At 37.6% G+C, this 16,693-nt stretch overlaps 1 protein-coding gene across 1 annotated transcript in view; it reads right to left on the bottom strand.

Moving 5' to 3' along the window:
• Nucleotides 1-7,573: 7,573 nt before the first annotated feature.
• The window catches only part of wdfy4 (WDFY family member 4), a 57,909-nt gene continuing 48,789 nt past the window's right edge, over nucleotides 7,574-16,693 (bottom strand). The window contains exons 55-62 of the mRNA XM_079841943.1: nucleotides 14,524-14,656; nucleotides 12,419-12,576; nucleotides 12,103-12,261; nucleotides 11,787-11,966; nucleotides 10,269-10,451; nucleotides 9,712-9,808; nucleotides 8,903-9,023; nucleotides 7,574-8,785 (exon numbers count right to left, since the gene is read on the bottom strand). Of these exons, the coding sequence (XP_079698069.1) occupies nucleotides 8,719-8,785; nucleotides 8,903-9,023; nucleotides 9,712-9,808; nucleotides 10,269-10,451; nucleotides 11,787-11,966; nucleotides 12,103-12,261; nucleotides 12,419-12,576; nucleotides 14,524-14,656 (1,098 nt within the window). The 3' untranslated portion in view covers nucleotides 7,574-8,718. The remainder of the gene's footprint in view (nucleotides 8,786-8,902; nucleotides 9,024-9,711; nucleotides 9,809-10,268; nucleotides 10,452-11,786; nucleotides 11,967-12,102; nucleotides 12,262-12,418; nucleotides 12,577-14,523; nucleotides 14,657-16,693) is intronic.

Genomic DNA, 16,693 nt, shown 5'->3' with positions numbered 1-16,693 from the left:
ACAGGAGGTTTTTACAGCGAATTGAAGTCTGTATCCTCTGTCTATCGTGGTTAAAACCCAGGGATGAACTGCACTAGATAGATAGATAGATAGATAGATAGATAGATAGATAGATAGATAGATAGATAGATAGATAGATAGATAGATAGATAGATAGATAGATAGATAGATAGATAGATAGATAGATAGATAGATAGATAGATAGATAGATAGATAGATAGATAGATAGATAGATAGATAGATAGATAGATAGATAGATAGATAGATAGATAGATAGATAGATAGATAGATAGATAGATAGATAGATAGATAGATAGATAGATAGATAGATAGATAGATAGATAGATAGATAGATAGATAGATAGATAGATAGATAGATAGATAGATAGATAGATAGATAGATAGATAGATAGATAGATAGATAGATAGATAGATAGATAGATAGATAGATAGATAGATAGATAGATAGATAGATAGATAGATAGATAGATAGATAGATAGATAGATAGATAGATAGATAGATAGATAGATAGATAGATAGATAGATAGATAGATAGATAGATAGATAGATAGATAGATAGATAGATAGATAGATAGATAGATAGATAGATAGATAGATAGATAGATAGATAGATAGATAATAGATAGATAGATAGATAGATAGATAGATAGATAGATAGATAGATAGATAGATAGATAGATAGATAGATAGATAGATAGATAGATAGATAGATAGATAGATAGATAAATAGTCTCCAAACCCCTCTTGTTGGCAAACTAATGTCTCAGGTCGACCGTCTCTTCTTATTCCCCAGAGGGGTGGCCGTCTGGTATTTCGCTGCTGCGGCTGCGAATGACTGTTTCGGTCTCACGAAACCGGGCTTTGACTGAGGGTCTGCGTTTCCCGGCTGTTTTGGTGGAGAAGGATGGGAAGGTTGATATTCAGAGTGACCTCCTCTACCTGAAGGCCTGAAATTCGGACTGCTCGGGTGATAAGGGCGAGCTGCCGGCTTTCTGGGGAGACAGACCTCGAATGCTTCTCCCTCTTTTTTCCGCAGGTCACATTATTGACACATAGCTGAGACCGTCGCACCGAACATGGCCTTTGGGTCGATAGGGGCTTTTTCTTTGTCAGAGAGGCCTGACAAACCCAGCCATAGTGATCTCTCTCCCACAACAGCTAAGCCCATATTCCAATCGCAACTTTCAACTGCTCCGCGGTTTAAATCTGCAATGACGCATATCTCCTCCCAGAGCGCTGGGTTGGGAGAACCGGAGTCCAGCTGACGAACCATCTCCTCTAATAACTCCGCTTGATAGGCTGTAAGGAGGGATGTCGCGTTCAAAGCACGGATGGCTAGTGCAGAAGACTTATAAATCTTTTGAAAAACAGAGGCGGCAAAGCGCTTTGTTTTCCCTGGCAGCGAGGCTCCGGCTGACGAGAGCGCTGCCCTGCGACTCGGGTGCAAATGATTCGCCACCGATGATTCGACTGGGGGAGGATCCGCCATCCCCAAATCCTCCATTCCCTGAACATCCAGCCTCGAGAAGCCCTTGACAGGTACTCGGTGGGAAATAGGCTTATCCCAAAACCTCTTCATTTCAGCCTTACAAGCCGGGACGGCTGGAATATGCTGCTTCACTGGAGGGAGATGTGACGGAAGTCTCTTTCCATCATACAAGTCTCTTACAGCTCCCTGACCTGCTGGTTGGGATGACCAGTCGATCGACAGTCTGGCCGTGGCCCTGCGACAGAGCTCGAGAAGGTCTGCATCCGTCTGCACGGGGGAGGGGGAGCTCTCATCCTGTGCGCTCGGCAAATGCAATTGCATCGGGGGAAGAATAGCATCGTCATCCTCGTCCTCGAGGATGGTCGACAGAACTTCGTCATCGTTATCTTCCTCTCCCGCTAACGGATCTCCGAACAGCGGGGGAAGGACGGGTGACACCTTCTCCATCATCTCACCCCACGAGCTGGAGGCCTGTGATGGACAATCCATCGGTTCCTCTCTGGGTTGAGCAGAGAGGCATGAGTCCGATTTCCCAGCTACTGCGACACGAAGCCTTCGCTCTCTGGTTTTAACCGAGAATGTTGTGCAGTAAGGACAGCACTCAAGGTTGGACAGCGCTGCCTGAGCATGTTTAGTGCCAAAACAGGAGATGCAGAGACCGTGTGAATCCTTCGCAGAAATCCACATTCCGCAAGTACACGGCCTTTTCCTCCGTGGTGAGTGCACCAAAAACTTGGAAAATTAAATAAATAGAAACTTAAAGCTGAAAACTCGCCTTTACGCGTTAGTTATCTTGCTCTAAGTAGCAAGTCACTCGACAAACGTTAAGAATATATTGCGTTTGGGATGTTACCTTGCGGCTCCGTATGTAAGCCATTGAGCAATAATTCCCAAAGTCTGCTGAGAACAGCTTCCGAAATCTTCACGGGGAAGAGAGCGAGAATGACGAAATGGCAGGTTGCTGCGGTATATATATGGGGAGACGGGACTCCCTGATCGCTGCAGCGATTGGTCTGCCATGGTTGGCAGACGTGGTGTTAATGGTGCTTCTGCGATCGGTCATGCCCTGAGGCGTTCCCACAGTGAGATACCGAACTAATGTTTGAAAGAGAACCTGGTGTCCTCCATGTTTCCTGTTCATTCCGACAACAAAGCACTTGAATGCAACAAATTCGTAATCACGACTTCTAAAGTGGGAATTAGGACATTTCCGATAGCATGTGAAAGCAGCATTAATTTAAGTAAAATGTAATAAAATGTAATTTAAGTACTAAGAAGAACAAAAATCCCCATAGAAGTAACACTGAAGGGTTATTCAAATGCGTTATTATTACACTTTCATTTATTTAGGTTGTCATATTGTCGTGTATATATATATATATATATATATATATATATATATATATACACATCTATGGCCGTAATGCTCAGACAATTCCCAGCCCACATACTGTAATTACGAGCTCTACGAGGACGTGAACACTTTTAAAAGCTAGAATCTCGTAATTACAGGAATTACGAGGTGGCGAGAACGCACCTTTATGCTGCCTCCGGAGGACACATTTCAAGGCAGGAAGGCACCAAGGAATGTCCGAATCTAATGTTAGCTTCACTTCCTGTCTCCATGTAGAGATACCTTCATCTGATCGATTTTTGAATATTTAATATATTTAACTACTACACCCTAGGGTGCTTCTCAATATCCCTCCTTGTTTCCTCGCTCCTCCATCCTATGACCCGGAAACCGACCGAGCTCAGCCATCTTGTAGGACATCTCAATTCTCTAATTGCATCACGAGGAGGCGAGGATCGAGGAGTGAGGAGGCTTCCTGAGGAGTCATGAGCATACATGGGTGTATCCTTTGAGGAAGTGTTTTATCGACTAAAGGTGACACACATAATAATTCTCCTCCCCCTTCACATCTTGCCACAGTTTATTGACACAAATGTATGTCAAATAACAACAACTGAGAGTTGCAGAATTATATCAAAGCACAAGAAAATGAAAGAAACAAACTGTAATACTATAAACAAAAAATAAAAAGCAGTTAATAACTGGATATAAATAGTTGTTATTAATAACTGGTAATATTAAATAAAATATGGACAAATGTGGTATTTTCGTGGCATTGAAACTATTACAATATAAATAATTATCTCTAATGTTCAAGAATCCCGATGTATGCTCCAATGCTTTGTTTACATCTAACGTTAGCTATCACAATTCCTTGCGCACAGCAGTTTGGCTTGCCTTTGCTAAAAAAAAGTCGTGAGTCGTGGTTTGAAGTCTTGACTAACGTTACGGGCTCAAACACCTGCCTGGAACACAGCATTATGATGGCCAAATTCCCGAGATGGGCGTGCCATAAACTACATAATAATTGGCATAATTTCTTTCGGTGTTTCGGTTTTCGGCCTTGGTTTCCTCTTTTTCGGTTTTCGGCCAAGAATTTTCATTTCGGTGCATCCCTACATATGTTGGTTTTAATAAGATTTTTAAGGCTACTTACATACCCTGAAAGTTACCTCCATTTTTGGAACCGAAAATTGAGGTTATACCCCAGTATGTCTCATAACCTGCTTTCTGGAATACCCCCTGGTGTCCTCCATGATTCCTGTTCATTCCGACAACAAAGCACTTGAATGCAAGCTCGTAATCACGACTTCTGAAGTGGGAATTAGGAAATGTCTGATAGCATAAAATATATATAAAATATGTATAAAATTATATAGGCTATATATCCACATACCGGTATTCAACTGCAGTAAGGAGTGAAGAATATGAATATAATAAGAATATAATACATAAAGAGAATGTCCACATATTCATTGCAGTAAAGTGACATATGTGTGTTTGTGTGTGTGTATATATATATATATATATATATATATATATATATATATATATATATATATATATATATATATATATATATATATATATATATATATATATATATATATATATATATATACACACACATACATACACACACACACACACACAAAATGTCACTTTACTGCAGTGAACATGTGGACATTAATATTTCTTTATTTTTCGCATTTTGAGAGCAAGTACAATACACCAATCTCCCTACACACCAGAGCAAAGTGGAGATATAACCTTATGGAACGGCTGATCTCAGATTCCCATCCCCGTTTTCTTTATGACCCGACCCCCATCGCTGGATTATTCATGCTGCTTAATGACGGCTATTAGGAGAAGACAGTCTCCAAAGGTTGGAGGGGAGCAACAATTAGCCCTCTTCCCCAGGGAGGGAAGTGGAGCGTGGCCTGGTGGGAGCTCCCAGTAATCACAGCTCTTTCCCTGCTGTCCGCCTGCTTGAGAGAACCAGACTCAGACTCACTCATGTGCCAAAGAGCCCCTTAATACACAGCAAAGTTACACATCTGGACAGCTGAACAGAGGAAGACCAGAAGCTTTTTATTTTTTTTGCTGGTCTGTTCAAGAAGTTATTTCTGAGAGCCTTATATATAGTCTAAATATATATAATATAGTAAATACATTTTATAAATTCTATTTATGTATAAATTATAAAAACATAATTATAATATAATTATTGAACAATTATATTTAAAGCATTTCCTGGGTCCACATTGCAATTTTTGTAAAAGCATGTGTTGTTCTGCATGCAGTGACCCATATTCTTAAACTTAATGGACATCTGTGTTGATTCTATGAATTTAACTACCGCAGTAGCCCTGACAACAACTTCCAAAAACATTACATCAACTACTGGATGCTGCCAGGGGACCACATGTACAAATGGACAATTCACAGAAAACTTATATTCGCTAGCATTCCTGTAGAATAAACATATTCATTAAGGGTGTCAGCAAATACAGGCTATTATTAATCGGTCTGCATGCAAACAGAAGCGTCATTCAAGGTCATGACTAAATGATGCTATTCAAATCATAAGATTCATTAATATTCCTGGCATCTTTTGCAGATGATGTTACACATTTACACTTTATGTGTTGATGACATCTGAGAAATTAATCAGATTAAATATGCATTAGTGGGTTAAATAGATATGTTAAGGCATATTTTGGTAATGCTGGAATGAGGTTTGGTAAGTAGAGCCTGTGATTGAGGGTAAAAACAGGCATGCAGGGCTCCAGACTAACTTTTTTCACTAGGAGCACAGTGGCCCCCAACTGAAAATTTTAGGGGCACAACCAGAAATTTTAGGGGCGCACACCGTAAATCAACATGCTAACCAAATCTACTAATTTCCACTGTATTACTAATAGGGATCGGTATTGTTAAGGTTTTAATAGTATTACTACTCTTACCGATACTGCTTATTGATCCGTTACTTTAACAGTATTCTTACCGGTTCTTTTTATTATACTTTATATATATATATATATATATATATATATATATATATATATATATATATATATATATATATATATATATATATATATATATATATATATATATATATATATATATATAAAACATAATTAAGAACATAATTAACATGGCTTTATAATCTGAAAAGTAAAATATCTATAGCAAAAGAAACCGCAAAGTTTGAACAAAAATATAAAACATCTATTTGTAAATGGACCAGTGTGCAGGCATTCGGAAGGTCTGCTAACATTAATATTACAGTAAAGAACAAACCTACACAGAAATCTAATAAAGTAATGAAATGTAAAATAACACTGCATAGTTTTCACTGTATAAATTGATAGATTAATGCTTATAAAAGCTAAAGTTATTAATTCAAGAGATGTGAATATTTTCTATTTGCCTTTTGTTCGATTCGAATTAATGTCTCAATCGTCAGCAGGTTTATTAGACGCTGCCCCTTTAAGACCGATCGATTGTAGAACTAATAATATCATATTCTCCTATTTCTCCAAACTATTTACGCCCATTTAAGATATAAACTGTTAAAATAACTACTCTCCAATCCGTTCATTTTGACACCGGCTATTTGTTGTTTATTTGATGGTTTAGACGCGCACACGAAGCCTAAAATATTAAGTGCAAGTCGGTCCATTTCGCAGCACACACACATAAGCCGCATTGAAGTTGGAAACAGCGTCTCTTGCGCGGATTATTGTGCATTTAATAGCTCTTTATTATCAAACACATCCCGCAGTTTAGCAACAGTAGAGACTGCAGTTTACAACAATCACTGAATCTGACGTTTAGTTTAGGTTTAGGGAGAAATGACAGCGCAGCTGTGAAGGGAAGGATGAGCTCGACGAACACGGCTATAGGAATAGTTTTACCTCATACCATCTTTTTATAATTCTTGGAAGCCAAAATCGAAAATAAAATTAGATTAATATCACAGCACATCCCTAAAGTTTAAGCAGACTAAAGTTTTGTTTAGTTCTTGGCCATCGTCACTCATTAAGCTGACTGTGGTGTTGTGTTCGCTGTAGCTCCACGTGAGAGCTCGCTCGCTTTCTCTCTCTTCTGGATTGCATTTGCAAATGGCAAAAATGCCACGGACAAATGGTTTAATATTCTCTCATATAGAAACGGCTGGCAAAGATAGAATTTGCCAGACATAACGTCTATCAATTATAATTAGTAAGTGTATTTTCTGAATTTCTCCAGTACCGACAGTAGGCAAATTTACTGGTCGCACATGTGCGACTGGATGTAAAATTCAGTCGCACACTCTCAAATTTTAGTCGCAAAATGCGACCATTTAGTCGCACTCTGGAGCCCTGGCATGTACAGTACAAACATGTTTTCCAAACCAAACAACAAAGAATTTTCATTTTCAATCCTTTACCACACTGCAAAAACAAAATGTTCCACAATTAAATTCTGTAAAAATCTTTAAATTGTTTAAGTTGGGGTCAGCAAGTTTTTTTTGTTTTGTTTTAAGTAATACTTTAATTCAGCAAAAACACATAACATTGATCCGAAGTGACAGTAAAATTTATATTGTTAAAAAAAAAACGTATTCAAATAAATTATGTTCTTTCTAACATTCTATTAATCAAAGAACTCTAAATAAAATGTATCAAAATGTACAGAAAAATATTAAGCAGCACAACCGTTTCCAATATTGATAATAAGAAATGTTTATTGAACACCTAATTTGCATATTAGAACGATTTTAAAATATATAAAAATGGAAAACAGTTTTTAAAACAATATTTTAAAATATTACTGTTTTACTGTATTATTGCTTTTTATTTATGTGTTGCTTTGTTGATCATAGAAAAAACTTTTTAAAACATTTACAGTAAAATATTAACAACCCCAAAGTTTTAGTTCATTGTTAGTTTATGACACAATGCATTAATTAATGTTAACTAATGCTAATGTAAGCGTTAGCAATAATAATTCTTTACACAAATAAAACCGGATATCACAGTTCTTTCCTTTATGGCATAATTTTGTGGCATTTATTTCAGAATTCTCCAGATCATGGAATGCGTGTAAATGCAGCTTTACAAATCCGCACCCTCTATGATGGGAATCAGGGGCACATTGCCAGTGGAATCTCTGACTCTAATTGGCTGAGGGTTGATTCAGCCCTTTAACAGTAGCCAGACTGAGATAGCAGGACCACATAATGAGTAAACAATTTTATTTTGATTTAATTACAGATTGTTAAGTTTAACTAATAAAATCATCTTGATATACAGTATACACTGTATAAAAAAATCCTCATGGTTCCAGTATAAAAAACAGCAAGTAAGCAGAACCCTGCTGCTTTATAAAGTACACATATCCATTCAGTATGTCCACCAGTGTAATTTAAAGCAAAAAATATGAAATGGCACACAAGCGAATGGCTTTGAAATTCCAGCATACCAGTGTTTATAAAATAAACATTACTTTGGCTTTCTGAGAGTCCAGCGAGAGAAAGAGAGCCTACTATACAATAAAACCGATCCACCGAATGGGCCTAATTTATAATTTTTTTTAAATGGCATCATCTTTCATTTCTTAAATAAGCAGTGTTGTGTTTCCGGCCCTGGCCAGCGAGCCTCACCCAGTCCAAGAAAGAATGCGTCATCCCTGTAATTCACCAGACCCAGAGTGGGTCTCCTGAAGTCAGCAGTCCTGCTGGAAGTGGTGAGAGCAAAGTGCACACGTAGGCAGCTCTTAAGCTGGACTCTCCGCTGGAATGTGCCTGCATTCAGCTGCAGTTACTGCCGAATTTAACGCTGACTGACGGATGACTGATTGATCCTAGCTCTCGCAGGACCAGCCATACACCCTGCCCCAGGCATCACCTACCAGCAGCGTGCCATACGTTCTGAAATCACAATAAAATGATATCTTCAGAAGAAAAGACACTGCTGCAGTTCAATCCTGCACTGAATCATTTAAAAAAGGAGAGCTTTCAGCCCATAGACCGGCCTTTTGTCAATACCTGGATATGCTCAGAGCCGTAATCGCAGGGTTATTTTTGCAGCGTCTACGAGAGACGGCCTGGTTGCGGTTTAACTCTCGACAGAGCACCAGGTGTCTTTCCCACTTCCACGAGCCGCTGTCTAAGAAAAGCAAAAGCAAGAGTGAGATATGAGACAGAGATTATTTATGGTCAGCACGTTGTTAAATTGAGAGAAATACATCTAATATAAAGCCTTCACTGTTACAACGAGTTCCCCCAATTTAATTTAAACGTGTTGATACTTACACGCGCTGACGCTGTGCTGTAACCAATGTGTACCAAATTGGATTTGGTTATTATTGCTTTCTAAATTGCATGCCTACATCAGCAAAATTGCTCATCAGTGTTTACAGGCTGTATGTTTAATAACTTTGCCCCATAATTCCTCGCAGCTAGCCCTAATGCGTCGCACGAAACAGTAGATCATTATGAACTTTTCTTGCGGATCGCTCAAAACCGAACCTCCGGCTGAGCGTCTGTACTATCACACTTAAGAACAGATGTAATCCGATTTATACGGCATTTTTGAAGGATGTCTAGTATTTGGTCTGGCTATTTAATTTCAAACATTACTTGTATATTAGAAAATAACGATTCTCGTGACGTCACAAAGTACATTGTTTTCCAATATTCTGAGCGAGTTCCTGTTATTTCATGCTGGCCATTAAGGAAGCTTGTGGTTATATCAGCTTGTGGTTATACCGGTCCTATGACCGGAGGCGAGAGCAAATGCACATATTCACGCTCTAGTTCAATTCTGCACTTAAGGTGAAGTGTATTAGTGTTACCTGCTTCCTCAGGAGCTGATGACAAAACATGCCCTTGAGACACCGAGCACTCCTCATGTCCAGGTAATTGTACTCTAGTATATTCAGTCTTCCATATCTGCAACAGAACCACACGGTTAATGAAAAAAAGAGGGGAGAAAAAAAAAAAATCGAATGCAATTGAAGCTATATTCATAAATCAAATCTGCCGGCCATTGATGTCGCAGGTCCAGGCTCCAATTGATGCCTAATTTAAGAAGCATTTTGATTTAATAACTGCTCTTACCTCATTTAAAGTGAGCACATGTAACTATTAATGCTTCAGTGGGACTTTTCAGCCAAGCCTGTGAGCCCCATTTCAATATCCCAGTTACCATATTTTAATATTTTTCAGCTATATTACCTGACTATTAAGCAGGAAACTCTACAGGAAAGATTTATTGCTTAAACACAAAGGTGTAGTCTTTGGAGAAGACTTCTCATTTAAACGCTCTCATTATAAAGTTCGCTATGCGAACGCTACGCCCCATCATCTTTCAGTCAAAGCCTTTCGAAGAGCATTAAAAAAAAGCCCGTACCCGGACGATGCCGTCAGCGCTGCCGGTGACGATCACGTTGCGAGAGTCCCACTCGTACTTCTGAGTGAAACAGCAGCAAAGAATGTCTCCTTCAGGCCAACAGGAAGTGTTTACAGATGCCAGCTGCTGCCCCTTCATGCTCCACAGGTACAAATGTGTCCCTGCACATGACAAAATCTCACCCTGAGAGAGATAGAAAGGCGATTAATGATGTAAACATATCAGGGAATGCTCTATCTATCCATCTACACTATTGTTCAAAAGTTTAGATGATCAAAAAATACTTTTAGTCACCAAGCATGCCTTAAATTAATCAAAAGTGACAGTAGCCACGTTTCCATTACAGATTTGTGCAAATCTCCATCCATGGTTTCCATTAACCATGTTACGCGACTAAAACGTAATTATTTCCTCCTGCGATAAGTCATTCCAAAAATAATGGTTTCCATTGCAGTTTTGCGAAATATTCCTTTGTCAAATTGCCTGAAAAACCACCTTATGTGAGCGTAAAAACTTTTTTGAGATATATGGGAGTTTTTGCGAAATTGGCGTTTTCCATTGGGTGTGTTTCCAAATTGCAATTTCAATTTGCACCATTAAAATGGAATGGAATTGGAAATGTGGCTACTAGTAAAGACATTTCCGAAGGATCATGGGACATTGAAGACTGGAGTAAGACTCTGAAAATTCAGCTTTGCCATTACAGGAATAAATTATATTTTAAAATGTATTCAAATGTAAAAATTAAATTCCAATAGTTCACAATATTAGTTTTTACCATAGTTTTGATCAAATAAACGCAGCCTTGGTAAAAAATAAGAAACTTCTTTAAAAAAATCTTACCGACTCCAAACTTTTGTACTGTAATACTTTTTTTTTTTTTTTATACTTTCAAACAAGCCAATCTTCAAAGCTTGTCTAGACAAATGTTGTTTTTTAATCAAAAATGGCAGTTACATGAATTAAAAAAATATATATTTTAAATTATATTTATTTACAACAAATTGCAATTCTGTATGTTTGCTACTAGAAATTTAAATGAAAATTAAAAGGCATTTTTAATTCATTTCAGGCATACAACTCTGATATTAACAGTGGCCCAAAAACATTTAGATATTTAAGCAATCCTTCATTTATGAAGAAATATTTACATGGTTAAATTACCTTAAATACTTCCAATTTGCTGTATTTGAAGGAATTTTGGAATCATACATCATGTCGCTTGTGTTTTTAGTAGCAGGTACGTTTCACACTGTTTAACAGGGGGTTTAAGCGTTAAAGCAGGTCTGAAGGGAAGGATGTGCCCACCCTTCCTTCACACAGCTAGCTGAAGGGAGTTGCAGAAACCACTCTGCGGGTGCAAATGAGCCGGTATAAATGTGTCATCCAGACGCAACACGAGCTGAACGGCCCTAACCAAATTAAATGTGCGGGAGTGAGATGGATGGAGAGAGATTTGGGGGCTGAAAAATGCAGGCTGACCTCAGAGTGTGTATGTTTTTGCTGGAGGATACTCACGGTCAGGTCATTAATAGCCAGGGCAGACACGGCAGAGGAATGTTCTGGTAACTGTATGATGTAGCTGAGGTCCTCCAGGTCCCACAGGATGCAGGTCTGGTCAAGAGAGCCGCTAATAATCACACTATGTGCTTCTGATGCTACCAGACATGTCACCGTGTCTGTGTGACCGTACAAGGTCTAGGATGGAAAACAACAGAACATTTATTTTTAAAAAATGAAAAAAAAAAACTGATACCATCTTATCACAAAACTGCTTTGTGACAACTAAGCGTGAACATGGCTCTTAATGAATGGTAACAAGTGTGAATCTGACCTGTTTGAGTTTCATGTGTTTAGGTTTGTCCTTGCTAATGGAGACGTCCCACACACACACTACAGTGCTGGTCCCAGCAGTGATGATGGTGCTGTTGTTGGGACAGGCAGCACACACAGCCTCTCCCCAGTCTGACAGGCTCTCACACACTCCAAAGCTCTGCAGCACATGCAATAAAGCTATCAAACTTTAACAGCCAACCAGAAGTAACCTTGTTAAATCATAAACAGTAATTTAGTTACACAATAGGAAAACATTACAAGCAGGGCCGTCACTTTAATTTATTTATGGATCTAGAGAAACAATAAAAGCAAACCTTTTCGGCTGTGTAGCTCCCAAAAGAGCAGGTCTGGTCATAAGAACCCCAGCAGAAGTACGTGTTCCATTGCGGAGGGATGAGAAGTTTGTTTTTTTCCACAACCAATACATCCTTCTCTCTACACACTATTTGACCAACAGGCCCCAGCGAAAGCTCTACCAAGAGAAACAACAGAAAATCAGCTTTATCAACATACTGCAACAATTTTTGGGCAGTTGAGATGCTATGTATATGTGTATATGATGTCACAAGTACCGGTACTTTGGTACCAAGTCTTTACTGAAATTATAAAAATGTGTCTCTGCCGTGTGTCACTATGAGGACACGAACGCATAAACCGTCACTTCATGAGAATTTACCGTTCATTTGAGAAAACTGTCATTCAGTCAGGTCTTCACGGCAACCCGTCAAAATAAAAGTTAGGTAAAAATGTTTAATTGGCAATATATTGGGCTACTGTTGTAGCCTACAGTAGATTTAGCTACATCTCTATGTAATAATAATACGTTTCTACTACTAATAATAATTATGCCTATATGGTTGATTTATTTTTCACTTGATTTTTTTTATAAACAATGTTTACTTTTAAACAGCATACAGCCTTTAAATGTTTATGTATTATTTACTTTTGGAATTTTGGTACCGTGACATCCCTAATATATATATATATATATAGAGAGAGAGAGAGAGAGAGAGAGAGAGAGATAGAGATATATATATATATATATATATAGAGAGAGAGAGAGAGAGAGAGAGAGAGAGAGAGAGAGAGAGAGAGAGACAGACTACTATTCAAATGCTGAATTGAAGCTGTCATTAATGTAGTCTTCAGTGTCACATGATCCTTCACAAATAATTCTAATATTTGGTGCTCAAGAAACTTCTTATTGTCAATTCTTCTTCTTATTGTCAATGATGAAAACAGTTTTCTTTTTGTGGGAACCTTGATACATTTTATTTGAGCATTTATTTGAGCATTTTTTAATGAATAGAAAGTTCAAACGAACAGCATTTATTTGAAATAGATCCAATTACTCATCATAGTATTCATTTCTTTAAAAAAAACTGATGTCAAATGTTTTAAATGGAGTGTGTATATATATATATATATATATATACACACACACACACACACACACTTTTTTTAATTATTGTTTAACGTTTAATGTATTATTATACATGCAGTTAATTATAATACATGAGTTAATTTTAATTGTACTTTCATTTGTCAGAAAAGTATTACTGTTAAACTGTTAAAAGTAATATGTCAAACTATTTAAAAAAATCTAAACTTTAAATGAAGACTAAAAATGATTTATTAATCCTATTAAATTCTTACAAAATAAAATGTCACTAGTGGTTAAGACTTTTTGGAACTCATTATATATTTAAACAAAAATCTTGATGTTAAATTGGCCATTTTTTTTGACAGCCACCTTTTTACACTGTTATTGTATCTAGAATTTTGAATCAGGCATGTGGGATATTATAATTGAATTGGAACAACTGTCTCAGGTTTAAGGATATAAAAAAAAGTGTAGTCAAGACGAAGGAGTATTCAAATGACCTACATATGTGAGGACACAGTCAATCTCCTGGCTCACTGACAGTAGAACAGTAAAAGAAATCATAATGAAGCCTGAGACGATTGCAAATTTCTCTCAGGATGCCCTTCAAATCTTTCCTTGTTGGATTTACTGATCAGAATGATAAAGTAATGCCTGATGTGAGAACAAGATATTGAGCGAGAGACAATAGAGTGAGAGAGATGGAAGCGGAAGAGAATCATCTAATTTTCTAAGAGAGATCCTTTTGGGATATTCAGATTATTAAATAAGCCTCAGTGGCTGTATCATCAAGAGCGGCCTAACAAATAGCAGGAGCTGAATGGAGCCGGAGCTGAGCTATGACTGAGAAAATTAGCCTGTGAAAAGTCTAGCCAGCATCTTCTGCCTCGCGGCTCCTATTACTCCCCGTAGACATGGCCCCATCTTGTAAAAAATAATTGAGGAATGGAATAAAATAACAAGGTGACTATGAATGATTAAATGGGGGGTCTCGACCACAGAGCTGAGAAGGTTCATTTCAAGCAGGCAATGTACCTTTTATTGCCTGGGTGGAGGGCTTCAGCTTGTCCAGTTTAAAGAAAAATGGGGTTATCTGACTGGATGCCGATGTCTCTTTCGCAGCAGGACCCTTGGGAGATGTGCGGCTAGGGTGTGGTTTTGTGAAGAGCTGGAAGCATATAACTTCATTTAGTATGGGATTTAACATGCAGTACCACAATAAATCATCTCAATACAAGAAATAAACTTTTAACCCTCTGGTTGTGTTCTGGTCCTTTTGACACGGAGAAGATTTTCTTTTCCTCAAAAATGCTAGTTAATGACATTGCGTTGAACTAAAACTTGCTGATTTTTACTCACACAGTGTAGACCAATCCAGGACAGGTTTTGTATTCCTTTTGAAACGGATTGATCGTAGGCCTCAATGATCTGAGTTTATAAGCTCAGATCAATGAGGCTTGCGATTAATCAGTTTCAACAAGAATACAAAACCTGTTCTAAAAAACAAGTTAGAAGATTTAAAAAGACTGAATCCAATATTTGACGATAATATAGCTTAATAAGTGATTTAAAAGCAATAAAAAAACGGATATGTCAACACAACAGTAGGGTTAAACTGTTGTAAAAAGTTATGCTATTTTAGCATATGTTAGGCATGCATGACATTTTACAGCTATATTTGTTATTGGCCGTTATTAGAGATTTTATGTTATCAGTCAATATTGGATATTTAATTGTGCATTTCCCATATTTTTGGTCATCTAATGCTCACTTAGTTAATTTTATTTAAAGCTACACTGTGTAACTTTTTTAGTTTATTCTTAGCTAAAAACACTTAGTTCTTTCAAAAATATATGTGCTCATTAATGTATATTTACTTCTTTCAAGTAATAAAGTAAAGTATTCTCGTAAGTTTATAATATGCCATTGAAAATACAGGGAGTGCAGAATTATTAGGCACGTTGATTTTCTGATCATATTTTTTTTCCAGGCACATTTGACCAATTCCAAACCACAGTAATCCTAATAACTACTATTGATTTAGTATTTAATAATGTATAAGTGATATATAATTGTTCATGAAGGCTGGAAATGAAAAACACCTTATATTCAGGTGTGCAGAATTATTAGGCATGTTTTCTTTTACAGATAAATTGAGCCAAAAAAGAGATTTAACTCAGACTGAAAAGTCAAAAAGTATTAAATGCCCATGAGAAGGATGCAATACTAATGCAATACTAGACATTGCAGTTAAGGCATGACCATTGGACAGTGAAATGCTCGTTGGGTCAGCAGGATCTGACAAAAACATGTGGCGGAGAAAAGACACCTGTTAACCGCAAAAGAATTAAGAATTAAGGTGAAGAATTAAGGGTGAAACCATCAGGAAGCCTTTAGTCTCCAGCGCCACCATTTTCCAGAGCTGCAACCTACCTGGAGTTTCCAGAAGTGCAAGGTGTCAGGATCTCAGAGACTTCAGTTAGGTAAAGAATCCTAAAAAATGACCCCCACTAAATAAGAATCATAAGCTGAAGTGTTGTAAAATACATGAAGAAGGTTTTTTTATAGGCTTTATGGACAGATAGGTTGAGAGTGACTCTTGAAGGACCAGCACCACATCCTCTAGTACCACTGTTTGAAGAATTCATCTTCCAGAATCTGGCAGTACGTTTTGGGAGTTCATTTTTGTCCATCCTGAAGTCCGTTTTGCAGAGATGGACTAAAAATGAACTCCCAAAACGTACTGCCAGATTCTGGAAGATGAATTCTTCAAACAGTGGTACTAGAGGATGTGGTGCTGGTCCTTCAAGTCACTCTCAACTTATCTGTCCATAAAGCCTATAAAAAAACCTTCTTCGTGTATTTTACAACACTTCAGCTTGTCATTCTTATCTAGTGGGGGTCATTTTTTAGGATTCTTTACCTAACTGAAGTCTCTGATATCCTGACACCTTGCACTTCTGGAGACTCCAGGTAGGTTGCAGCTTTGGAAAATGGTGGCGCTGGAGACTAAAGGGTTCCTGATGGTTTCACCCTTAATTCTTCACCTTAATTCTTAATTCTTTTGCAGTTAACAGGTGTCTTTTCTTCACCACCTGTTTTTGTCAGATCCTGCTGACCCAACGAGCATTTCACTGTCCAATGGTCATGCCTTAACTGCAATGTCTAGTATTGCATTAGTATTGCATCCTTCTCATGGGCATTT

This window comes from Gobio gobio (genome assembly GCF_949357685.1).
Source record: "Gobio gobio genome assembly, chromosome: 18".
Taxonomy (NCBI): Eukaryota; Metazoa; Chordata; class Actinopteri; order Cypriniformes; family Gobionidae; genus Gobio; species Gobio gobio.
This window is presented reverse-complemented; position numbering and strand designations above follow the sequence as displayed.